Source organism: Chamaea fasciata, unplaced genomic scaffold (assembly GCF_029207755.1).
Source record: "Chamaea fasciata isolate MVZ Bird 193981 ecotype frontalis unplaced genomic scaffold, bChaFas1.0.hap1 SCAF_6, whole genome shotgun sequence".
Lineage (NCBI taxonomy): Eukaryota > Metazoa > Chordata > Aves > Passeriformes > Sylviidae > Chamaea > Chamaea fasciata.
Genome location: NW_027094091.1, coordinates 49,061,567 through 49,088,188, shown reverse-complemented (window position 1 = coordinate 49,088,188; position 26,622 = coordinate 49,061,567). Strand labels below are relative to the sequence as shown.

Sequence of the window (26,622 nt, the reverse complement as noted above, 5' to 3'; positions counted from 1 at the left end):
CATTTTCATTTACAACTACTTCCTAACACTCCCTTTGTTCCACTGGGAAAAAAAATTCATTAAACTTAATAATCAATTCATCAGAAATTTAGAATATACTCTATGGTTTCAGATTAGACCAACATCATCAGCATTGCTGTCAATGTAATGCTTCTACATTATAGTGTGAACTCCCTTCTACAATTCAGAGTGTCTTGAAAAACAGCTGAATAACAACTTTAATCATCTTAACATGTAGATTTCAGCTCCCTTGTTTGCTACACAGTAAATTTATAAGAAAAATGAAAACAAGAAGGGATTCAACATTTTAAAGTCTGTGCTCACACTATCCAAAGATAATCATAGAGCAGCAGGAGTTTTATACTACTACTCATTGCCTTGAATTTATTACATGTAAACATCTGAATACTCTGTCAGTTCTTTATCTGTAATTTCTGTTCTTCTACTCAGAGGGTCTACAGACAGAGGGAAACAGCAAAAATACAGGCAGTATACTCGAGGAATTGTAAAACTAATTCTCCCCCTTGGAAACACACGGAAAACCTTGCAGCTCATGCCAATTCTTCCGCCTCCCTGGCGCTACTGCCACTGCAGGAAGCAAGAAGGGATGTCAGAATGCCAGGGAAATCACGCTAACATAATCCAGCACGGAATTATGGTGTAAGGTCCCAAGAATCATCTGTTGTGGCCCAAAACAACCACAAAGGGTGTGCCTGGAGAAAGTCTTCTGCCTCTGTGTAAACTCCAGCAGACTTGAGTTTGAGGGTTTCACTCCAATGGGGCACAAAACCTGAACTTGTCCACACCACCAGAGCAATTCTCTCTCTTTGATGATGACGCCTTCATTCATCCAAGAATTTCCAAAACCTTCCACTTTAAACTTAGTGACATGCAAAAATTTGATGCAAATGTTGTGAGACTGGAAGTTTAAAGTGACACCCCCATCCACGCAAGAAAAGCTCCAGCTTTTGAAGTCATATCCAAGTTACCTTAGAGCTACTAATCCTGCCAAAACACCTTTAGAAAAGCACAATTAGTGATTAGATGAAATGGCGTATTTAAAAAAAAAAAAAAAGGTGTTTTACATTGCCTTTGTAACTAAGTTCTTCATTCTTCTAAAGCTCTGGCAATATTGTTTAGATGATTCCTTTAAGTTTCTCCCTTTTCCTTTCTGTAGTTCAGTGAAGTAATCTTGTAATAGTAAATAGGAACTAATTAGATTTTTTTTTTCCCATGCAAACTAAAGAACAAATATGAGGGCAACGATTTTCATGGCTTTTCAACTTACAGTAATTTACATACTAAAAAATCTTATGTCCAAACAACAAATCATGAGCAAACGTTCTGGTTTTGATTTTTTCCCACCTGTGCTTCACATATCATAATTCTTACAGAAGTCAAAAGATGATGATAAATTGCCCTTGTTGAAAGGCTGAGCCTAAAGTCTTCAAGTATTTAGTAATATTGTTTCCCTGTCATAAAATTTTAAAATACCTTTCTTCCTTTAACTTTTTCATTAAGAACATCCTATGCATTAGCTCTGCTGTGACTCTATGCAAAACGTACAGCGGGGGTCTTGCGATCTAGATATCCGTAAGGTATTTTTCCCTGTTTCATTTCAACCTATCAAAAAACTATATATATATATATGTAGAGAGAGAGAGAGAGATCTGTATATTTATCTATAGCTATATAAAAGAAGTTATGCTTCTTAACTGAGGACCCTCGAACCCCTCTCACTTGTTTAGGGTCTTTCAGGGAGATATGTTAAGTTTGTAACAAAGAGGTAATCTGTCCACCTCCCAGCTCTCACAGTCAAGCTGTTTTCCTGCTGAGGTTCTGGCAGTCTCAGCTTCAGTAAAAAAAGGTTTGTGCAACTAAACACTGTGTAAGCCAAAGGCCCACATTTTCAAAACAGACTTGGGACTTAACTCCACTGTTGCATGCTGAATTTGAGCATTCGCACAATTCCACATCTCAGCCCATCCTGGAAAGGAAAACCAAAGGCCCCACACCTCTTCTATGCATCGCAAGTTATGTGATTAAAACAAGGAGCCTTGAAAAATCATCACCATGGCCACTTGAGTACAACCCCAGCATCACAGTGCTCACTTCTGGGTGCTCTGGCACTGGTAGTGCCAGGAAGAGAGAGACGCAGCTCACGGCCAGTTGCGCGTCTTTGCATGGGCCGTAAAAGATGAACTCCCCCTCCAAGTGACTGACAGCACTGGGCACTCCTCCAGCAGATGAAATAAAGTGTGAGTAAGTGTGAAGTAACTCATGCTCGAAAGGATAATTTGAGCCACACATTGCTAAGGTCTCTACTGATGCTCTGTGACCTGTGGAACTGGCAAAGCTCCTGCACTCTCTAACACACACCTCACCTAAATACAAAAATTGCACTACTTAAGGTGCACTGACAATATCTAGTACAGATACAGCTTCCTAAAATGGAGTAACTATCCCAATGGAAACCATGCACCTTTTTAGATACATAGCTGCATTCACGCTATTAGGATGACTATTTATTACAGCATGATTTCAGAGACAAATAAAGATGCATTGCAGCTGTAACCAGAATACTCATGAGATGCAACTTAATGCCATTTCTGAACTACTATCCCCTGAGCACAAAGAAAATTCTGAACACTACTGCAAATAAAGGAAATGTCATATTGTCTTCACTACAAGTGGGATTTCAGCAAAATTGCAATGTACTGTTTGTTAATGTTTAGACCACAACTCCCATTTCAGCTTTGAAAAAGAATATATGAAAATATAAAAAATATCCAAAAAAAGTACATCTTTTTCAAACAAAAAGTGACTAGGAAATTATGTTTTGCAAATGTTCCTCTAATTCTTATAGCTAGTACCTTCAAAACAGGTATTCAAGTGATAGCTTCTAACTCTCCTTTTTGGGACCTTGTGTCAAGGGCACAGCTGTTCTCTGAGAAGATGGGTCCCACAGAGAGATGGCATCAGTGCAGGAGAAAAGGTGCCATCACATGTTCTTCTCCTGCAGCCAAAAGGGGCTCTTGGCATGCTGGGGACTCACACTGGGAACAGCTGGCACAGGACCAGTCAAGCTGCAAGGACAGCCCTGACACAAACAGATGTTCCAGTCTGGGAATCTAATATATATAAAAATAATCTGAATTTGCTGAGTTACTGAATATTCACAACTCTGAGGAGCACTGCCATACAAAAACGAGATTTCACAAGATGCAAATTGTTGCTATGAAGAAAGATGATTTGCTACTGGTCTACAGAAGAAAAGGGCAAGGAAATTCAGGAAAATTAAAAGTCTGATAATTTTCTTTGCTCTAAGAGGACTGAAAAAATGATTGACTTCACTGGTGAAGTACTCCCAACCAGCCAAATTATTTTCAATCAAGCTGTTTACTGGAAAATGTTAACACACTACAGTAAAATACGCTGAAAGGTGTTCATTCCTCCAATGAAGTCCTCAAAAGTTCACAGAGGCTTGAGAGATAATAAACACACAACTTCAGCAGCATTAACTACACCCACGGTTTACTAACATAAATTTATACGTAATTCTTTTCTAGGGAGAGACCATTTAATTTCCTAAAGTTCACTCCATTCAGAAACATCTCAAGCGCCAGATGCTTTTTTTAATTGGTGCAAAGTCCAGTGATCAAATTCCAGACTCACTCCAAACAACTCACCTTGTTCTCGCTGGAAATAAAACCAGTTTCACCTCCTGAAATTTCAGTCTGTGCATTCAGGAGGGGAAATGTATGCAAGTTCTCAACCTTAAAACGTAACTCTAGTTTAGTTAGTTTTGAACATTGGTTCAATTCTCCATATTTTAACTCTTTCCTCTGCCAAATATGATCACTATGTACATCATTACTATGATGGTCAAGTGATACATAAGACAGTATGCTGCTATATGGAATTGAGCAAGAAAATAATTCTAACGGTTTACATATCGTTATTATTAATGCATTATAGTTGGTTTTTACTCTGTAATTTTCCTAAAACTGTGATGAAAAACAGTCTGTAAGTACACTCCTCTCTACACTGCACAGCATTTGTCTGCTTTTCAAGAGAGTTTTCAGACTCAGGTAGAGAGATTAGTCATTCTCCCTTACAACCTATTCCTGCAGAACTACTTAGGCTCTAACTATTCTTTAGATTTAAAAATAGCCCTCTGTTTTGATCATTTGGGTTTCTACTCTCCATGACCATAAAACTTACTTGAATGTGAAAACCAAGGGGTTTCTTCTACTCTGGAGTCAAACCCCTGGAGCAGTGCACAAGCACAAGAGGGAAATGTTATCACTTACATAGCCAAGCAAACAAATGCATTGTATTAAATTGTAGAAATTTGTTATTTTAAGTGAAGAAATGCCCAGGCTCTGCCAAAAGGTCAAATGCAAAAGAGAATGTAGATATGGAATAAAGATTCCTTCCATGCCCAGAAACCTCATCTCATTCTACCTACAACTTGACATTTTTTCATTTTACCTGTTGTAACTTCTCTATCAGTCTCTCATCCTTTGACTTGTTGCTAAGATCTAACATAAAAGACACAAAACACGCAAGCCCCTTCAAGCAGTGAAGCTAACTGCGATAAAAATGGAGCATGCACATGCAGAATTGAGCCCATGGATGAAAAGCTCCATAGGACAAGGACTGACATTTCTGCTGAGTGCCTTATACAAATACTTTTCTCTTTTTCCCTCTGAATTATCAAATGCCTTCCACCTACCTTATGCAATTTCTTTCTCTGCTCTTAATGATAATAGCTTGCATTATGTAGTACCTTTCATCCAGAAGAATCCCAAATGCTTTGCAGCCCACAGAGAAGGATTATCTCGCCCACTATCAGAACTCAGCTCGGTCTAAGCTCAATGGTGTCACTTTTACACTAGAGATCACACAGCAATCAAGGGGAATTTTTTTAAATCCTGTATTACTCATGATTAGTACTTTGGACCAGCTACTTAATTCTTTTGGAAAGACCCCAGAACTGCAGTAGTCTCTTGTCTCCATAGCAGAGAGAGGAGCCAGCAGATAGATGGAAGAAAGATCAGTACGTGATTGGCATGGTAGAAATAAGAACTGAGACTAGGGCTGTTTACCAGCATGACTTCCCCAGCACAAAGAACCAACAAGAGCTGGTGCCCGATCTATGTACTTAGGTCCCCTTCTCCACCGAAAACATCCTCCCCCTCTAAATGCCAAGTTGCATTCTTCACAATTTTCCTTTCCTTGTCACTACTTATTGTGCTGAGTTTGTGCCTGAATGCACAGCTCTACATCCAAATACACTTATGAAACTGAAACTTGCCTTTCCTTTCAAAGACATTCTTTAATCAAGGTGACAGGTGGGGAAAATCAGTTATGTGACCAAAAAAAAAGGTAGTGATTCGAGAACCTAACATACAAAAGAAATAATATAAGTGACAGCTGAGATATTTCCTTGGCACTGGTAGAAGCCAATACTGCTTCCAGTGAAAAAGCAATGTGCCTGAATGGAAAAACGGAATTCAGAATACGATTTGCTAAGTATGCATGCACAGGTTGGTAAATGAGAGATTTTAAGGGGATTATTGCCCATACATAGGCCGTTTCCTTTGTTTTATATGGCTTGCTATTTCTTTAGTTGGTAATAGCCCTGGAACAGATTTTGGTAAACTCTCAGAGAAGCACTTGAAAGCTGTAGCAAATCCACTTATTCTGTTTCTTCTATTAAAAGCCTATGTATATAGAAGTGAAGACAAACCTTTCCTCTTTCAGACACATCCTGTCTCAATCATAAGACTACAGGAGATAAGAATGAGATTATGACAATTTAAAAATGGTAGTTCAAGACAGAGCTGCACAGTGGTTTAAGTCTGTGAAGCTCTTCCTGCTCCTCCTTCCCAATCTTCCCCAAGCAATCTAGCATGGTAATCCACAGACATGATTAAGCTCATAGCTCACTGTGGATCAGTTCTCCAGAAAGTCATGAACTCAAGCTCAAAAAAGTGCTTGAACAAAGTGCTGACTGCAGTATGATACTTAATCCAGACTATATTGATTTTTAGCATGTGGGTGAAAGAACCTTGCAATTTTTAAATTTTTAGAGCATCTGTACTTGGAATAGCATACTTCTATTTGTAAAATGTGCCAAAAGATTCTGTTAACACTTGAAGTTTTAAAACAAACTAATAAAGCAAAAGCAGTTTTATTGAATCTAATTTTTCAGAAACTCTTAGTTTAAACATAACACTGGCAAGATAATACACTGATCTCTTTTGCAAACACATAAATAACTCAGCTCCTTGGCCTTATGTACTTCTTTACCAATATGGCAACAGTGTGCTTGTGGGATGTAGAATGAAACAGCAGTGGATGTGTTCTCACAGGATGCCATCTAATCTAGTAGTAGTCACAGACACACAGATGCGTATCATAGGATCTAGATTGCTTCCAACAATTAACAGGCATTCTGCCCTGACTCAGAGGGCGTCCAAGTCTGAACTTTTCACAGAAACAGGCAAGCTGTAGATCAAGAGTTCAGCAAGGGTTTCTGACAGACTGTTCAATGACTAGATCAGCTATAACCTGGACAAACAAATCCACATCAGGTTTTATTCAATAGTTGTGCACTTCATCTTGTCAGTCTGTAAAATCAAGCAATAGGACAGGATAGAAGAAAACATCTAGTTTGTTTTACGAGCACTGGAAAAGAGGATTTGGGTTTGGTATTTGACTCACTTCTAGTCAAAGCTGGCAGGTTGGATAGACACTCTTTCTTTCACAAACCAGCGAAAGATGTCATTTGACCTCCACATTCTACAGCCTGACCTGGAGAGACTACACCAGGTCTCAGCACCACCAACAGCGCACTCGTGCACCACTTCCCTGTGGATACATGTGCTGCATCAAAAGCCAGAGATCATGCACTCACTCCTGCATGCCATATCTAAACAGAACTTATTCATTCTCTCCAGCACAGCATGCTGTGTGCTGGCTTTTTGTCCCATTTACCTCTCATCTAGCCCTTCCATTCTCCTAAAATTTCACATCCAGGAAACTCAGATCAAATAAACCTGAAAGTCAAACTAAACTATGGGTCGTGGGTTAAGTTTTTCTGTTATGTCTCTTTTCTAATAGCTCACGTCTACTCAGGCTATTTTGCTTTTGCAAGCTGCAGAGCATGCTGCCTTCTGTGTAATATTTAGATTGCCACTAGTTGGCACCATTCTGTGTCAGCTTTCCAGCACAGATAGAGTGGGATTTGGCTGGATTTCAAGGAGCCTTTATAAAAACACCACCAGCAACATTAACATGCTATTTGTGAAGAGCCTCAGTATTCCTGAAGAAGTTAAGACACGATGGTAAATATACATGATACACTGCAAGCAGTTTTGCATCCAAACCCAGAAATTAGAAACTTACTTCAATGCTGAAGTACCCTCTGTCCACGTAGTCCCCCAGGAAGAGGTACCGCGTGTTGGCAGGAGAACCTCCCACTTCAAACAGTTTCATCAAGTCAAAGAACTGACCATGGATGTCTCCACAAACTAGAACAGAAGAGGAGCAATATTTAGATTCACCATACAAAAATCATCTTAGGTACACAACGTCCAAAGTCACTGTTTTTTAAGACGTGTTATGACAATTTTCTGGATCATTCACTAGTTAAACAGCAGTTGAGCACTGGCAGCGGCTCAGCAGAAGGTGTTTTCTATGATATACATCCATATATGTGTGTGCAAAAGGCTATCAAGTAACTAAAGGAGAGCTATCAGGTAAATCTGATCCATGATTATTTTTATAGATATCTGTCCATTCCCGGTACTGCCACCAGAGCACACAATACTGGCAGCAGCAGTAAGACAAACCAAAGCTGCCCTGAGAAAAGAATATGTTCAAGAAAGGCTACTCTTTCTTTTAAAAGTACTCCTCTATTCTTCTTAGTCTTAACCCAGACAAACAGCAATAGGCTTTCCATAAAATGCAAAGCACACCTGTCCTGTGCATGCCTGCTTAAACTGACACATTTCTGACTTCTGTTTTCAAAAGGGAAAAACATCCTGCCAGCTTTCCCAAACCACACCTTACACAAGAGGACACCGGTGTTTCACACTTTAACCTCTACCCCTTTATCTAACCTCCCATAAGTATGATTTTTTCACCTTCAATGCAATGAAGTCAACCTAAGAGGCTGTTTCCCTAGAAAGAGCAGCCCAAATAAACATGACAGACCAAGCACAAGTGACACGCAGCCTGGGCTAGGCTGAGATGCCTCTGTCTGTGCCTTGGGGGCAAGAGTTTGGCTCTGCTCTCCTGTGAAACTGCAAACTCCCTGGTGGGTGATTTCAAGCATCTGCAGGAAGGCAGGCAATGCTTTCGGAGAACCCCAGGGACGCCTAAAAGTGAAGTCTCAAAACCTGCTTTATTTCTTCTACTAGAAGTTTCCTTCTAAAAGGAAACTTCCCCCCCACACATCCCATTTAGGGTCAAGCCCAGAGTTTTTATAGCAATGATCCTTAACCAAGGTTATGTTAAAAGCCCTGACTGGTACTCAGGTCAGTTTAAACTGGTCTTTCAGTGACCAAACAAACAAATCTATCCATATAGATACAAAAGGACTATATACAACAGCTGCAATACCAAATGCAACAAACTCACAGTGCAAAGTGTTCATATGCTATTGTCTTTCATCTCAGTCCAGTTCACATTTTAGTTTTATACTTGTATCACTTTTCACTGAATGTATACACTAAGATCCATGAAGTGTCATTCCATCAAAAAAGCTAAATACAAAAGCCAGAAAGAACCCCCAACCAAACCGAACAACCGCCCACCCTTTGGGTACAGAAAAAACCCACGGATACCTCAGTCACTGCTTTCATGAATATTTATGTGAAATTGGTGACACAAATCATGATTCCTGGCTAGCTGACCATTCTTCTGTGATAGTAACGTATTTACCCCATAAAGTAGCATATTTTAACTCATCACCACTGTGATATACATTGTATAATCTTTTAACTAGTTGATTCCCCACTGTGAGTTTTAGATGGCAACTTTCATGCTAAAAGCCATCAACAGCTACAATTGCAATCTAAGAATAATATATGCCATCAATTATGCAAAATAAATAGTATTTAAATCCCGAAGTGGTAGAACACCACCACTGTTTCTCTAAAAAAAATATTTGTACCCCAAAGGATATTTTTTGGTAACATCTTTATTTGAACACATTAATCTACCAAACCAATACACACTTCTTGACTGTACTCCTCTGCATGGACACTGTGGGAAGATTCAAAACACATGTCGTAATTTGATGGCCAGGCAATCTGCTCTCCTAACTTGCAGCAGAAAAGCTCTTAGTTACATAACTGTACAGCTCTACCAATTATCGCCCGCCCCCATTTGCTCCAACTGCAAAAACCTGAAGTCGAACAAGACTGAAAGATTTTAAAATGAATTTAACTTTTTAGCTTTCACTTAAAACACAAAGAAACTATACTTTTTTTTTTCTTTTGGTATGCCGATGTGTGAACAGGTAAATACGCTGGGTTGATTAGAGAGAAACCAGAAAGGTTAGAAAGCTTTCTGCAAGGAGCTGCATTGTCCCTAAATTTGACACAGGTCAGAAAAGCGGTGCGCAAATCAGTGAACAGGACAGAAATAAAAAATGCAAAGCTCTGCAATCCCACAAGTTGCAAAAGTCTGAATTGGTCTCAAAAATGGGTACTTGATGGATATTCTAGACACTTTGCACAGAGCAGCCTACTTCTTTTATACTTAGCAATAGATGCCAAAACGTACCCAGGGAAAACAAAACAACCCCGCCCCCTCCCAAGATAAAAAGCTGAAAAGCCCAGCACTCAGAATTAACCTTGCGAATTAAAGTAGTTCCAAAAGAAAAGTTTAAAATCAGCAGGTAAAAGGAGAGGGAGGAAGATGCTCAAAGAGTTAGCATTATATTTAATTTATTATCGTCATATCCCAGAGTGTCTACTGGAAAACTACAATATTACATACAGTTAATCCAATTAGTATTTTGTCTGGAATAGGATGGAATAGCTTACAGACTTTACACTTTCCAGGTTTGCATGTAGGCTTGAAATGGCCTTGCAATGTAAAACACATATATTCATATTCTGATGAATAGCCTGATTTACAAATGAATTAAAGGAGAAATTCTGCATGCATACAGTACTATGCTTTATTCAGCATTTAAAAAGAACTGCGACTGCTTCTAAAGCTATAGTCCTGCCACCTTTCTTTTCCAACTCTAAATTCCCGTGAATCTCAGATCTGGAAGATTTCCTAGGCAACTGAATCAATGCTTTATCTTTCATTAGGTGGGGGCAAAAAAGATCCAGCATCATATTTCCATTCATAAAGGCAGAAACATCCACCAGCCAATAACTCTGTCATAGTCTTCATGTCATGTTGCAGCTTCACATCACTAAGAACAAACTTGCAGCACTGTCCCACCAAGAGCCCGCAAGAGAAGTTCCATACCCACTTCACACTGCTAAGTCCACCACCTTCATCCTTCTTGTTACAGGAAAAAAAATAATTAAAAGCACACTAGTTATCACGTACTCAGGTTTACTATCTTACAAGCATTAGCACTGAATCTGTTGTTCCTGTTAATTTTGCCAGACACATCCTGTTTCGTTACACCAGTGCAGGCCCTCTTTTGGTACTGAAGCTCTTACTATTAAACAACACATGCAAAGAGGTATGAACATTTTTTCATCAAATAATAACAAAAAAACCCCCAGCACAGTAAAGCAGGAAATTCAATTTTTAATGAAGATCTCCAGGATCAACATACTTATGGATTTAAACTATGAACACAGGGAACGTAAAACATGGTTTCTATGTGTGCAGGATTAACATTAAAAGCAGCCGTGTTCACATTAAAAAAAAAAATCCAGAGGAGGAATTCACATACTTTCCAATATCACTGATTTCCTGAAAGTGCCATCAAGTCATGGCCTTTGTATATTTAATAACTAATAATAACAAAGTAATCTGACAGCAATTTTTTTCTCCCCTAAGAAGACAGCACCGCTTAATTTACCCAGTGCTTTTCAAGTTCCTTTGTATTCTAGAATTGCCAGCTGTACAACAACAAAACAACTTCTACTCACTATTTTCCAGGGATCAGTTCAGGCATCAATTTTGTTGCTTAAGAATTTGTCACTTAAGAATTTGTCCGAGCCTGTCAACATCCTACCTAATCTCTCAGGGCGGCTAGCTCCAAAACTGCATAACAAATTCCATTAAGAAATTTTTAAGTTATTTGAAACTAATGTCCTGATCTCCAACAAATTAATTGGTACAATCAGAAAGTTTGAGAAACACCAGTTGCTTGTAGACTCCTTAGAAATTTATTTTGGTTGAGGAAGTTTGCAATGAAGACATGGGCCCCTTCACAAGATTCAAGTTCACAGGACTGCTCTCTTGCAATTCCTGAGAAATCATGTTTCTAGAAGGGCAGCTTTTTCTACCTGTTATGATGGGTACTTCGATCCACTACACAACTTTAACCTATAGCAGCAGATTTTTTTCCAATTTAACTGTCTATAAAATACCATTCTATTGTAAAAATAGAAATTGGACAAGGGGAGAGTCAGGAGAAATGTTTTTATCAACCTAATACAAATAAAATTATGCTTCTGATGGCTTCACTGTAAGGATTTTTCTTTATGTCAAAGGAACAAGCAATACTGAAACAGGAACCACTGATTTCAAGTGATACTAGCAGTGAAGGAAATTCAAAGCTGAGCAGTGCATTTGCCAGTTTATTTATAGGTGACAAAGTGGTATAACAGTGATTTAGAGTGCAATGTCTACTGGCACATATAAAAAGTCTGAGAATGCTCTTCACATACCTTCCTTCAGACAGCGAAGTGCTCTTCACTATGTACAAACTCAGTCCAAAGATCATTCTGTACGGTTTCCCACTCCAAATGGACATTAGGAACAAAATATGTATTCACACTACATTAAACACTGTCAATTCAAAAATTTTCTATCTGCAACAGTTTGGATATGCTGCACTTATTTTCTCATTTATCAGGTACATACATAATTGGTGTAACATTATAGGCTGATGGAAAAATACAATTACTTTTTCAAGTGAATTTTCATTCCATATATTGCAAGATTATATTCCTGCCTTCAAATGCCATGATGTATTAGGAGCAGATATTTAACACTGTATCACCAGCTCCAGAAGCAACATTTGCAAACTCATACATGTATGACAAACAGCAACAATCAAGCAAAGATATCTTTTAAATCACTGGAATAATAGGGAATAATATCCACCACTTGACAACTTGTTCTTTACATTCCCTGAGCTAGGGATGTTTTTGCACTGAGTTCCAAGAGACTGTGTTTGAGCAAAGCAGCACACAAGACTAAAAAAACCTAAGGGAGGAAAACACCCTATTGAATTACACTGCAGAATGCAGACTGCAAATCCCAAAGGAGGTTGCTTTGTACAATGTTTTGGAAGCATTTAGCTGCTTACCATTCCATTAGCAAGCACATGCCTCCAAGAGCTTACTGCTTTTCAAAGACACCTGGTACTTACAACGCCTTACTGACAAAGAAACATTGCACCATGTAAACCTGCACGCATCTGAGCCAACTTGTGGCCGGTCATTTGTACAAATCTACAAAATAAAATGGTAAAGAGGCTGCATGTACACTGAGAAATATGTCCTAAACCTTTCTCCGGGCAAGTGGTTAGAAGGAATTAAAAGTTACAAAAGGCTACGTGAAGAAGCCAAGTGGAAAAGAGTACTTACAGTGAACACACAAAGGCAAAGCAAAATCAACTAGACCAACTTTTATAGCTGAGTCATCAAAGACTGGGCTTCCTCAGAAAACTCATGAATATGAGGGAAAAGAACTACAAGAGCTATATGCATGAAATTCTCATGTACTTCAAAGAACAAATACTGCATTGTTTTTGAAGGGTTCGGCTATTAACCAGAAGGCTCTGACTTTCCTCAAAACGTAATAACAAAGCCATATATAAGGGTCGCATGTCTTTGATTACACAATCTTACAGCTTGAATGAGGTTTGTGCGCAAGTGTGTCTCTGAGGAACATTATATATTGCCACAGCAATATGAAATTTTCAGAATGCCAGTTTTATTCCATATATTTTCTTTTTAATCACTAAAGAAAGCAATTTTCTTCCATACTTTCTGGAGAACAAACAGGAAGAAGTACAAAATAAAAGAAGAAACTACAGAAATTTTTATTTACATCTGCTCACTAAAGGGCAGCCCAAGACACAAAGCTTGTGGTTAAGTTACATACATTGTTTCACTGCCATGCAGTTCTGTTCCTGTTTGCGAGCTATTTAAAGAACTTGCAGACTTCATTACTTACTGAAATTAAGGTCAGAATCATATAGACAGCTAAGTAACTTGTCCTAAGAAAACAACTACAAAACTCAACATAATGGGCTTTAATATAAATGTTTGTTATACTACGTCTATTGAACAACACAGCTCTATTTCCAAAAGAAGCATGATCTCATTCATATTCATATCTGGTTATCTAACGTGATTATAATAGGCTTTCATCTATCTTTTCCCTTCAATCACTGCATGCAAATTGATGAGTTTATACTACCAGAGTGAACTGGCATTAACAAAAATCTGCAATTGCGTATTTTCATAAAGAGGCCTGGTTAACCAAAGATAAATCCAGAAACCATTGACCATACAGGTATACAAATGAAGTATCAAGGCCACATTTGCCAATGTTATTTCACTGACAACTTTCCTTCTTTGCATAGAGAAAAAAAAACGCAAAGAGCATCTTGGGAAAATCTGTTTTCTGTGCAACACATGAGGACACTATACTGTGTTCTGCTCTGCCAACACTTGCAGCTCCAGTGTCTGTAAAGATCACCCACGCTCACTCCTTCTAATAGGAGTTAGTTTTCTCCCACCATCCCCTGAAGGCTAGAACAAATTAATGACACTTGATTTGAAAAGGCAGAGTGAAAAAGAAGAAAGAAGAGAAAACACCACATCAGAAAAGACCTTCAGGACAAGTCATTAATCTCTGGTGAAGGAGAAAGCAAAAAATACCCCAAACCCTAACCTGTGTGAAAGGGCAGAAGTCCTTGAAAATGTTAAGCCTATGTCCTGGGTTGTAGTATAGGATGTGCACAAAGTATTCTAACACCATCTTCACGAACTGTTGAATCCAGGTGGGCAGTGTTTTCCCAGACCCCCTCCCTCTGGGCCATTATCTTCCGTTAATGGCCCATCAGATGCCTTTCCCATGACTCACAGATAACTCCCTCCGGGAGCTATCTCTGTTTAATGGGCCATCAAGAACCCCCTGCATGACTCATCATCCCATTGTGAGATGCTCCACCCAGGGGAAGGAACCAAGCATTCCCACCTGGATATAATCTGGGGTTTGGGACAGTACAGGGGGCCCTTGCCCACTGGATTTCCAAAGGACCAGAGCTACCAGACCTTTCTATGGGATCACTGCTTCAGGAAGACTACCTCATCTGGACTGCTTCCATCACCCTGCACAGGTTGTATTCTGACTCTGTCAGTGGTCTTTTTTGTATTATTGCATCTATTTTATTTTACTTTTTTTCCTTTCTTCCTATTAAATTGTATCTCTGACTTGGAGCCTCTCATTGGTTTTGCTTTCAAACCACTACAGCCTAGAAAAATATCTGCAGCACAGAGATTTTAAAAATAGCTCTACAATATTATTTTTGTGTCACAATATTATCTGCAGTGTCTCAAAACAAAGTAAAAACCAGGTACATAACCTTAGGCAGCCTTTGTGTATACAGGAAAATACCAGAAACAAGTCTCAGAAAACAGGCTCTACCAAATGCTGTAAAACCTATACTGGCAGAGAAAAATCCTATCTCTCCATGCCCCTACCCCAGCTGAATTTTTCAGAAAAGTAAGTTGGTATCACAGCAGTGAGGTGCCAAATGAAAATTTACAATTCCAGATCAAAGCCACATAATGGAGTGGTAGTAGAAAGAGGATGGTGATCTAATGAATATTTTACGGATCTTTTTTTCCAAGATCAGCAGAGGTAGGTGCTTTCATCACACATACCAGAAGGTGCTGAATTAAGTCACAGAGGGAGGAAAAAAACATGACAGGACTACATCAGCATTCATTCCCATATCCATCAGAGTAACAACCGGCTCTTCCCCTGCCACCCTCCCAAGGTCAGCACTGCCCCCGAGCATCCTCTTCAGCAAATGTAAAAGCAAGCATACTGTCATTATCTCCTGTTAATGCACCCTTAGGATCAGAGAGCAGTGAATATTCCACAAATAACCCCATCAGAAGGATTACTTGTGAGGAAAGTGCTTCATTGGCGTTTAGGTCAGGATTTCCAGCTCATATCCTGAGATCAAGGTTATTTATAGCAATGGGGAAATTCTCTTATCCTCAGTTTTACAGATGTGAAAAACAAATGCCCAAGGAATTTTAACCGTTTGTAAGGTCACAGGTTCTGTCAGCAGGAAGGCTGGGACAGCCTGAGAGGGAGCAATGCATCCTTATATTGCTGCATCCAATTCAATACACCAGAAGCAGACTGCCCTTTCAAGGAGGAAGGAAGATCATGCAGAAGAAGCAGACACAGCCTGACTGTAAACACAATGCTCCAAATGAATTCAGGGAAGGTGAAACAAAGCAAAATGAGAAAAGGACTTTTGAAGAGGAGAAGCTCAAATAACAGGATAATTTTTTTTTGCTGATGATTTAATTCAACTCTTAGGAACAAGTTTCTCTACAACCAGTATTTCTCCCAGCAACACTAATCCCAACGCCAGTAAAGTTAAAACACAGGCACTAGTATTACATGGATACTGTAATAGTTATATAAAGCCCAAAGAAAGCCTCGGTTATTTACAGGGACTTGATGGATAGTATCCTTGTTTGCTCTTCTTACTACAGAATTTTAGAGCAGTATTACCATCACAGACTGCAATCCAATCACCTTCCAAGCACCCAACAATGTACAAGACTTCACAGAGAGCAGTGTTAGCATGTCAAGCTTTGGTATATGAATGCCTAGTACCGAAAAACCCAACCACAACACCTTCACGTTGGCTGGTAATGCAGGTTTTCCATTTTTATCTGGAGATAACATTTGCTGTTACAGTTTCCTCATTCTGTGCCATCATAGCCGTACTTTATGCTTCATCACACCCCCACTAACTATTTTATTAAGAATCAGAAGCAACACTATTACAAAGAGCATCCTCCTTCCTTCAGTGCAACGATTTGTCTTATCAGTGGAAAACAAACATTTGCTCACCACAAAAAATTGCATTTGTTACCTTTGTATCTGTAGCACCCCACACTTCCCAGAAACAGAAGGGAAAATGAAAATAGTCTTTCTCAAATTCCTGTGCTCCTAATTAGCAACCATCAGTATCCGCAGGGATACTTGTATGTATCCTGAGTTGGAAGAGCCAGCACAATTAGCTTAAAGAAATTCAGTGAAGTGCAGCATTTGGGCTATATGAATGAAAAGAACCAGCAGCAAAGACTTACTGAGCTTTTAATCTTGTTTTTTTTTTCCACTCATCTTAGTGGGCTTGAGCCATTACTGTAATCCAGCCTCTCTGTACCATGAGTGTTCATGTGATAGTATATGGGTATAACTTAAAGGAAAGCAAGCAACGTGCAAGTTTCCCCAGTTCTAGTTTAAGACACAGAAAACGACTTTTTGAAATTATAAAATCTAAATTACATAACCAAAGTCTTATGCAAATCTAATTCTGGTGAAAAATGCTTAACCTCCAAGGGAAGTGTTTTCAAAAGAAAGCTCTCCAAAGTAATTTTTCATCCTGGTAAAAGCTCACAGGATGGTTAGTTAGGAGAACCAGTGCGAGGAGGAGTTGACCACACTGATTTCCACTTGGTGAAAACATAAACCTAAGTAGATGGTTAAATCCATATGCTGATTCTAAACCAACATGAATCATAGAATGGATGGGATTAAAAGGCACCTTTAAGAATACCTAGTTCCAGAAACAAACTGCTATCACTTAATGATGATTATTAAAATAAACACAAAGAAGTCATGATGATGAACTGAATAGCCTTAATTACGTTTCTTTGTATAACCTTGTTATTAGGCACTTAATGAGTGCAAGCAAGTTAGAAAGGACTCAGGACTAGGGGTGGCAGCCAGGCAGATTTGGGCTACCTCTTGCTCTATGCTCCACAAGCAAGCTAACCAAGCCCTCACAGAGAGAGCCTATACTAAGAATTGTTTTCCTAATGTCTGGCTGAAGAAGGAAAAGTCAGAAGAGGGGAGTGTCAGGAAAGAAGAATTATTTTAGCAGACAGCCACCAACCACATCACATGCAGTAAGTTATTCTGTGAGATAAGAGAGTACTGCTATTCAGAAACAGAGGTAAGAAGAAAAGGCCACCAACTTGCAAAGAGAGCATCAGGTGAAAAAAACTTAAGAAAAATTCTGTTACACTGAATTGTCATTTATGGCACTCTTCTGGTCTGTAGTCTACCAGTAATCTCAGATATGACATCCTTTCAGGCTTCTAATACAGAGTTAGTAAATACATTTTTAATGATTACAGACCAGACATTTCAAGGGGAGATAAGAATTTAATGTTGCCTATCAGTCAAACAAGATTTCATTGGTATTTGAATAGTGAATTAAGTGTATATGAATTTGGTATCTCCAGCCAAGGATCTCCACACCTTATACTTTGCATTTGCAGGATAAAGGTCTCTGCTGCTTGAATCAGCCCTAGTCAAACAGATAATACAAATTATAAGTAACACAATCCCATCAGAGCCCACAGCAAAATAATGCTTGAATGGGGCATTAAGAAATGAGCATTTATTTCTCTGTTCCCATTCCATGCAAGTTGGGTAACGGTGATTTTTTTTTTTTTTTACACAACACTGTTCATGCAGGGATTGAAGAAGTTAAGCCCTTATTTCAGAATAACTTTCTTCCTTAACTCTCTTGCTATCTAGAATGACTCACTTTTCAGAAAGAACATTGTCTGCTTTTGGCTAAGATCAAATACATAATCAGTTTAAATCATTACAGAAAATGTTCTTTCCAACTATAATAAACTACAATACTAATCCCCAAACCACCCATATATTAGTTTACTTTTCTCCTGAAAAAAGAAAAAATCCTTTACAAGATATTAAAAAACTGCATTTATCTTCCTCATCTCTCTTTAGCATGCAGTTCCTGCAGCTTTAAATTCAACTCACAAGTATAAGAAACAAGGACCATGAAAATATTCCTGGTGAAAAATGATTTGACAAAAGCCATCAGTTGGAAATGCTCACAGTAAGAGTTTTTTACTTAAAATTCTTCATCTACTGTGTTATTAATCCGTGTGGTGTTTGTGACTCCTTATAACCACTAAATTTCAGAGACAAACGTCACTTTTCATCACCTCTTACAGGCTGTGAGGTTCCATCCCATGAGGGCTGGTGACAAGTTGACCTCTGCAGTAGGTCCTTCTGTTTAACAAAGCAGAGTCAAACCCAAGGAAGTGCTCTAAACCACAGACCCTTATCAAGGCAACTCCAGGAGTGTCTCTGACCAGAGTACTTCACTAGAACAATTAAATCATCAACCAAAATGGTGAAACATCATGGGAAGCTGAACTTTCACTAAAACAAAAGCTACTATTACAAAAAAAACCAAACCAAAACAAAACCCCAAAACAAAAAACCCCACCACAACTCAAAACCCAAATGCCAAATGAAGAGAGTCAACTTCCCCACACAGTCAAGGCAAATGCAGCAAACCCAGCAGTGTTACTAACTTTCTTGCAACAAAATCCCTGTCATTGGTGAGGAAAACAGCCAACACACAAGATACCATTGTGTTTTTAAGCAATCATGTCTGCATCTACCCTGGATTTATAAGGCTGTATGGGACCATTGATACTTAGAGACGCTTAAATTTTACACTGTTGCTTACTGCCATCCACATATTGTCAGACAAAGTTTGGACTCCAGCACCTTGAAAGAAATTGTAACTCCAATTCAATAGACATTCACTACACTAATGGGTTTCCTCAGATTTCCTATTCATTCATTTCTTTATTAATATCTAATTCCCTTTGTTTTCTGTAATGAGTAGCTTAACTGTTGTTTTTACAGGAGAAGAAGAGTGAACCTGGTATCTTCTACATTGATGGCATTTATATTATTTTTATGCGTATTTCCAGCTATTCTATTCCTTGCTTACAAACAGGCAAGAGGCTTTATTCCCAAGAACATGCAGCCTTGACCTAATGAAACCAAATCCTTTGCCCTCTTTATACATTCTTTTATGAAGCACAGATTGCTGCTGCTGCTTCTCCCTTGTAATAGTTTGCACAACTGATTGGTCAAATTTGGCTCTCAACAGTCCAGCAGTCCAACAGTTCTTTTGTGGATTCGATACTGTCAAGTGAAAAACGTGTATGAACAAAAAAAATATGTTATTTGCACTTCATGGACTTTCCAGGCTGCTTCCTTCTCTTTTGGACTGGAATAACCTGGTTATTTGAAGTGACCTAAGGCAGAAACCTCTCAGGCACACAAAAAGAATAAAACTCTAATGTATTCATATGTTTGTTAGAGCTTGCCTGTGCTTTACTGAAACTGTAGAAATTGCTTGGCAATCTCTTTTTTAGAGTCTTGTATCTGGCTAAGTAATAAAAAAAACCCCAACCGTCTTGGATCGTAAACTTGTATTTATTGCATCCAAAAGTTTTCATGTACTCCAGAAGTTTTATAACCCATATATTCATTGAAAATTTCATACAATATTCTTGTGTATCTATATTTCAAACTGAAATATTTACTACTAAACTTGGTACAGAAATTACAATTAAGACCTTCAAAAGTCTGTCTACTATAAGTAGACTGCTAGAAAGCTGAAAAGCATGCGACCAAAAGGAAAAAAAAAGAGCAAATCAACAGAAGCTTCTTATAAAAAAAGGAAGATATATCATTTTAACAAAAAAAAAAAAAAAAAAAAAAAAGAGTCAGTGCAGACAGGGCCTTATCTTCAGAAAACCCACAAGTAAGGCAATCAGGTTTTAGAAGATCATCACCCACAAAAGATAATTACACGTGCATCTTTTCGGTGACCAAGCAAAACAGGGATATGTATGCCTCACAGTAATTAGAGCTGATGAATGTGGTATGAAATAATGCAAGTAGAAAAGAACAGGCTTTCAACCTATTTTTCTTCCTTTTTCATGCTGTCTTGGACAACAGAAAATTCTAAAATAAAAAAAAAAAAATTAACTGTCCCCCAAAAACTAATTCTCTAACCTCAAAAGAATGCACATACATGTAGGAAATATTTGAGGTTTCCCACCAAAGAACAGACATATATATGTTAGCCCTTTGTTTAAAAATTAGAGAAGTCTAAAAGACTATTTTAAGAATTAAATACACGAAAAAAGTCATCTTTGTTAATTTCAAATACTTTTTCAGCTTTGATTAAAGGCTCACTGAAACTGGACGACATAGAAAACACCTAAGACTCTGGAAATATTTTGACAATTTCTCTTAGAGGATCGAGGATTAGGAACTTTAGAAACTTGCCATGAACAACATTACTTCAATCAACAGTGGACAATAGTCATCTCTTTCATTGAAGACTGACCAAGTATGCAGCTACAAGTGATCCCAGGATCTGGGCAGGGTCTAGAAGATCCTCCTCCAATTCTGGAAGCGTCTAAGCTGTCCCTTACAAGCTGAGCAAAGAACAATTTCCAGTCCTAAGCTTCAGCAGGAAAGGACTCAGGACTTCCTTTGATCTACACTGATCTACTCTGAGAAACAAACAGCAGCAATGAGGGAATGGAAAGAACAAAGCCACATCAGAATTCTACAACCTAGCAAGGCTTCTGCACCAGGCACAAATCTTGCAGGTTCAGAAAGCAGTTTTCTCCTTTTTTTCCTTTTAGAATTGTTACAACAAAATTCTACTGCATGCATTCGTATCTCTGCTAAAAAATCCCAAACCAACAAAACAAACAAATAAAAAACCCAACAACAAAACCACAAAAAAACCTATTTAATGCTATTTAAACTGCACATTCTTAGCAAGCTATCAGTAGCAGCATGGAAAACAATAAGGATCAGATGTGATTTCACTGGAGCAATGATTCTTAATATTCCATGTCACGTAGACCTTACTTACGGACTAGTGTCTCAGAAAAAAACACCTCCAGAAATGCTTGCAAACTAGAACAAAATACTTAAATAAACACTTACTGCTTGCTGGTTTTGTGGGTTTGGTACTCAAAATTAGTAAATATAATTGTCTTTCTTGTTTTGCTTTAATTATACTGTCCTTTTGGGCATAGACCATGATATTGTGAAATGCCGAAAGTCTCATACCCTTGGAAAGGCATTACAAGATAGCATCATTGAGAACTGGACTAATCCTGTCATCTTTCTGTAGATCATTCGTAATAATGATTTGTGAGATTATTTCACACCTGACTAGCCAAAATGCTTTTCTATATTGAGGTTCTGTCTTTAACAATGGTTTTTATTTTGCCACCTACAAAAACAGTATTCTGTGAAGTTCCTTTTTAAGTAAAAGGATAAATAACCATAATTTAAGATCATTTTTCAGTGGACTGTAGCACTGCTGTGGTTTTCAAGGCAGCCCTTGAACATAGACACTCTAATTATCTAAGCTCATTAACTAGAAAGATATAAATCATCATTACAGCAGGAAACAGAGTGCAACATTTAAAACTCAATTAGCAACAATGCAAGTAAGTGGTAAGCTGCAAAATCTGGCTTTTCTGTCAAATCAAAAATTTAATAGAAGAATCAGCACCTGTCTCTTTTGCTACTTTAGTGTTGGACAATCAGGAGATACTTCTCTGTTGCAAATGGCAACAGTAAAAGTTTATTTGGTAACTTACAAGGCCATTTCTACTCCTTGTACTCTCACTTTAGTTTTATAATTCTTACCTACAGTACTCTAATACTAATTATTGCCTGATGCAGTTTTTGAGCTGCCAACCATCCTGAACTCATTTTTTTGGCATTTCTAAAAAGAGAAAGCGATTTAATATTAAAAGTGTATGTTGGTTTCAAAATACATTGATTCACTAAACATTCACATTTTGCAATTGCTGATGGATACGTTCCTCAAACCAGAGAAATGCAGTGTCAAGAGAAGAGGAAAGCACAAGGTGTAAGAGGAGTAATTTCTAAGCTGCAGTGGTCACTTTACCTGTTCTTCAAACTCCCTTCACAAAGCGATCATTCCACAAAAGAGAATGGAAATTTTCAGCATTCAGGAGGAAACAAAAAAGGCTGTATTTTTCTTCAAAGACCATGTGTATCCTGAGCAAAATACGTATTAAATAACACAAGTAAAAACATTTGTTTCTGCTACTTGGTTAGGTAATCATTACAGGATAAAAAGGGTGCATAAATACAAACAGGGGAAAAAATATGTTGATTTAATCCCGGTTTAGCTGTCTTTTGTTGGCCTGACTGTTTAGGAATGGACACAGTGAGGGGTTCAGTGTGACAAATGAAGACTTCGCAAGAAATTACATAGAGGGCAGCACTAAGGGAAAAATATGATTATGCAAATATATATATAAATTTTTGAAATAAAGTATAGACACAGGGTTAAAATTGTTCTGAATACATCCCTTACACCTGTGATTTCCTACTTTAGCTTTGCTCTTACCCTTGTGCTTCATTTCACCCTGTTCTTCAATATGACAGGACAAAGACAGCAGAGCTACAGCAGAAGAGAAAGAAGGGAGCACAGTTTTCTAGGCTCTTGCTTGTCCTGACACTGGGACTGCATCAAAACCTGTGACACACAAAATTGATTCCCAGTCTCAACGGCAGAACAAGTTCACACTTAACTGAAAGGCCAAGAATAAATGAAGTACAGATGCGGGAAAAAAAAAAAAAAATCCGGAATAGAATTTTTTGACAACAGCTGTCATCTAATAATCTACCACTGTATTTTATTTTTTAAATTATGTAAACCAGAAAAAATCTGCCATTCTGAAAGGAATGAGTAAACAAAACCAGAGTATATTCAAAGTCAGAATCAAGTTTCAAGCTTAGTTTAAGGCATTTTTTACAGAAAATGGGTTCTCTGTAATCATCAATCTAAAGCTACCCATGTACGTGAGTCATACATAAATATTGCATCCCAGACCAAAATTCTCCCTCATTGCTGCTGTATTATTAGACAGATACTTATTTCAACAGAAAAAAAAAAAGAGAAGTATGCTGCTGTTTACAGTGCAAACCATCAGGAAAAAAGGGTGAAAAATAGCAGGTTCCCAACACAGAAAAAATGCGTATGAGGCTGCAAAACAGCACTGAAGTTTAATACTTTCTCCAAGCCTTTAAACTCTGCTAAGTCCTGTAATTTTTATACTTTATCTATCACAAAAAGCTGAATCAGCTCAGACTCTGATTTGGTATGAATCAAGCATCTGCATAAGAGTCAGCATCAAGGCCTCATCATGAAGGAGGCCTTACTGGACTTACACTGCAGCATCGCAGGTGACACATTCATGGTGGCACTGCAATGACTGGTGTGGAGCCAGGTCATCCTGCCTTGTGCTGCTGGGCTGAGCAAGGACCAGAATGGATGGCCAGTAGACTCAGGAACTGCTGAAAAACATCTGATGGCCTACAGCCAGTGGTATTCCTTTCCATGTCTATCTACATCTCCTTTTTTCTTGTTTAAAAAAATAAAAATACTTCCTCAGAAAGACTTTGTGCTGCCAGTTAATCAATGCATAACACCCACAATGCAAAATGGCTGCCAAACATCAGGTGGCTACTCTGCAATAAAGTAAGGCAGTATCGGCTGGGAGCATGTCAAATGCATTTTTAAGGATTGTGAAGGGCAGTGTCCGTATAATGCAGAGGTAGGTACCGTGCTACACTGAGGAGCCCCATTTACACTAAATGGAGCAGGTGTACAGCCTACAGCACAATACACTCAGCCCTCACTTCAGAAACTCGTGCAAATTCTTTTTCCTCTCAATTCAGCTTTATTTGATTTTTCCATTCAAACCTAATTCTGCTTCTCTGCACACCTCCAGGGGAAGCAGTTCCTGCTGTATTAGGTTTAGAGAGGACATGCCTGATGTTAATACTGCATGGGAATGCATCAGATAGACACATTATTGGAAAAGGATTAACAGCATTCCCAGTTGAAAACGAACAATGTAAACCAGAAACTACTAATTCTAAACAAAACCTGTTTGCAAGACGCCTTGGCATGAACAACAATTAAGGGAAACATCCTGAGTACTACGTAATTTTTACAACTAATTACCAAGAAGGGTCATTAGAAGATTTTCCTGCACCTCAGCTGTTCATCTCAAGGGTTTACCTCTGGCAGGGTGACAGCAAAAGGAAGATTAAAAAATCCACTTACTCCAAGCCTGAAGTCAACTTTTGCTCAGAAAGCTGAAGCTCAAAATACAATCTACTGCATAGCACAATAACTTTAGAACAGCATTATATTTAACTTAGATTAGTAACAATTACAGCAGCTATGACTAAAACCCCCAGACGGACCTGTGATACTAGAAGAAACATCATCTTATAGATTTGAAATAAAGGAAATGAAAGACCCATATGGCAAAACTTTACTTCCATAAGGTAAAGATTTAACATCATCAGTGGCATAATCCACACAGGATTAAGTACTAACCAAGATGAGCTGTCACAAACTGAAGACAGACCAAGAGACTGTACAACTAAATGGAGAGTTCACAGGAGGTAACATGCTCCTCCTGCTCCCATCTCCTTTGTCCTGTCCGTGCCTCTCAGATGCTCTAATCCATGAATGGATCAAAGGCATATTAAAGATTAACAGCAGCTGGTCAGCAGGAATAGGGAATCTCCCCCAAAAGCAAGGTAAATTCGCCCACCTGAAGTTCCAAACTCTGCAATCAAACCAGTGCAGGTGTCCATACTAACCTGTTTGGCCAATGACTCCTGGTCTCCTGCAGCAGATCACTGCAACTGCAGGTAAGAAGAAAAAGGTTTCCAGGTGGAAGCTTTCACTTACAGGTGAGAAGTGCTCACTGAGGGAGGCACCTATCTCGAGTGTGTGGTGGTGGGGGTGTTTTGGTTTTGCCTATCCCTTTGCTTTTTATTAGAGAACACACACACACAAGTTTAAGCAAACGGTCCAGAGCAGACTGTCAGCAAACTGACAAGCCCCGGACAAGTATATAAGCAATGACTGGGGAGGAATCATTCCCCACAGTCTTATGAAATACTACCCCAGTAACACCAGCTTTGTGGAAATCTGGACAGTGTTACTGAATAGTATGTTGCTCTGTGCAGATCATGTTGCTCTCCCACAAAAAATCTCTTATTGCACACACTAAGATGGAGAAGAATCCCATTAGCATTTCTATTAAAAGGGCTTTGAAACCAAATCCTGGAGTTAACAAGCATGAAACAACCACAAAACACATCTAAAAAGCTTTTGGGTTCCCAGGAGGGTTTTGGCTTTTTTTCCTCACTACTTTCCTTAACAGCAAATCAAATAATAATAACAAATGGTTCTGATAATTAAATGCCTCCACATGTTACTGGAGGCGTTCATTTCATTGCACTTACATAGAAGTACAATAAGTGTATGGTATGCTGCTTCAGAGTTTATTCTTCAAGAGTACTCCTCATGCACTTCCTCAGGAAAGAAAATCATGAACTCACCAGATGCAATGGATACTGACATCTCTCCATTATCAGGATCAAGCCAAAACACAACATAACACAAATTATTATATACTAACCTAAAGTCCTACATTAAAGAAAAAACCAAGAGCCATAAATAAAAAGATCTATTCCTTACCTGATGATATTTCCTAACTATATATCCCTAGAAGAGTAAAGGAATTTCAGCAATATCTTCTTCACTGCAGACTTAACTCACATCTTTATGTATTAAATTCTGCTTGGACTCATAAAGAGGACTTGGTTGGCTTTCCAAAACAAAAGCTATAAGATTCAAAGAAAGTCATAAAAGACTACATGTTGCCTAACGACTCTTAGCAGAGGACTAGGCAGGCTACTGTAAAGGACAAAAAAAAAATCTAAGTACCAAAGAAAACATTTTGTCTTCTATACTGTTAGTGTAAAGAAAGTGCGCATGACTTTATGATACCGACAGTCATAAGAGGAGAAAATAACTTTCAAGACAGAGCCTAGAAAAGTGCAATGACTTTGAGAACCTCATAAAATTAATAAAAATGCTTCAAAAATATCAGCACCCATCCTCTTACTACTCTTAATTACTCATAATCACTGTTACTTAATAGTGAGCAATCTTACACTGGAATTTGTCCTCTGTTTTTCCCTTACTGAACTGACTTAAGAAATTATATACCGGAACTGTAATTTACTTCATGGGTTGTAGAAAGCTGACTGCCTTTCCACCTTTGACAAGGCTGTATCTTTCTGACTCACAGTAAAACAAGAGCAAAATTCACTTGCAGAAAAGAATCTGTATCTCCTTCAAATAAGCTCCTTGCAATTCATTCTCCCAACACATAATAGCAAGGTTTGTAA

At 38.4% G+C, this 26,622-nt stretch overlaps 1 protein-coding gene across 2 annotated transcripts in view; it reads right to left on the bottom strand.

Moving 5' to 3' along the window:
* Positions 1 to 26,622, bottom strand: part of PPP3CA (protein phosphatase 3 catalytic subunit alpha) — a 174,210-nt gene that overhangs the window by 43,168 nt on the left and 104,420 nt on the right. For both annotated transcript variants that reach the window (XM_066186309.1, XM_066186310.1), the window contains exon 3: positions 7,417 to 7,541. In XM_066186309.1, the coding sequence (XP_066042406.1) occupies positions 7,417 to 7,541 (125 nt within the window). The remainder of the gene's footprint in view (positions 1 to 7,416; positions 7,542 to 26,622) is intronic.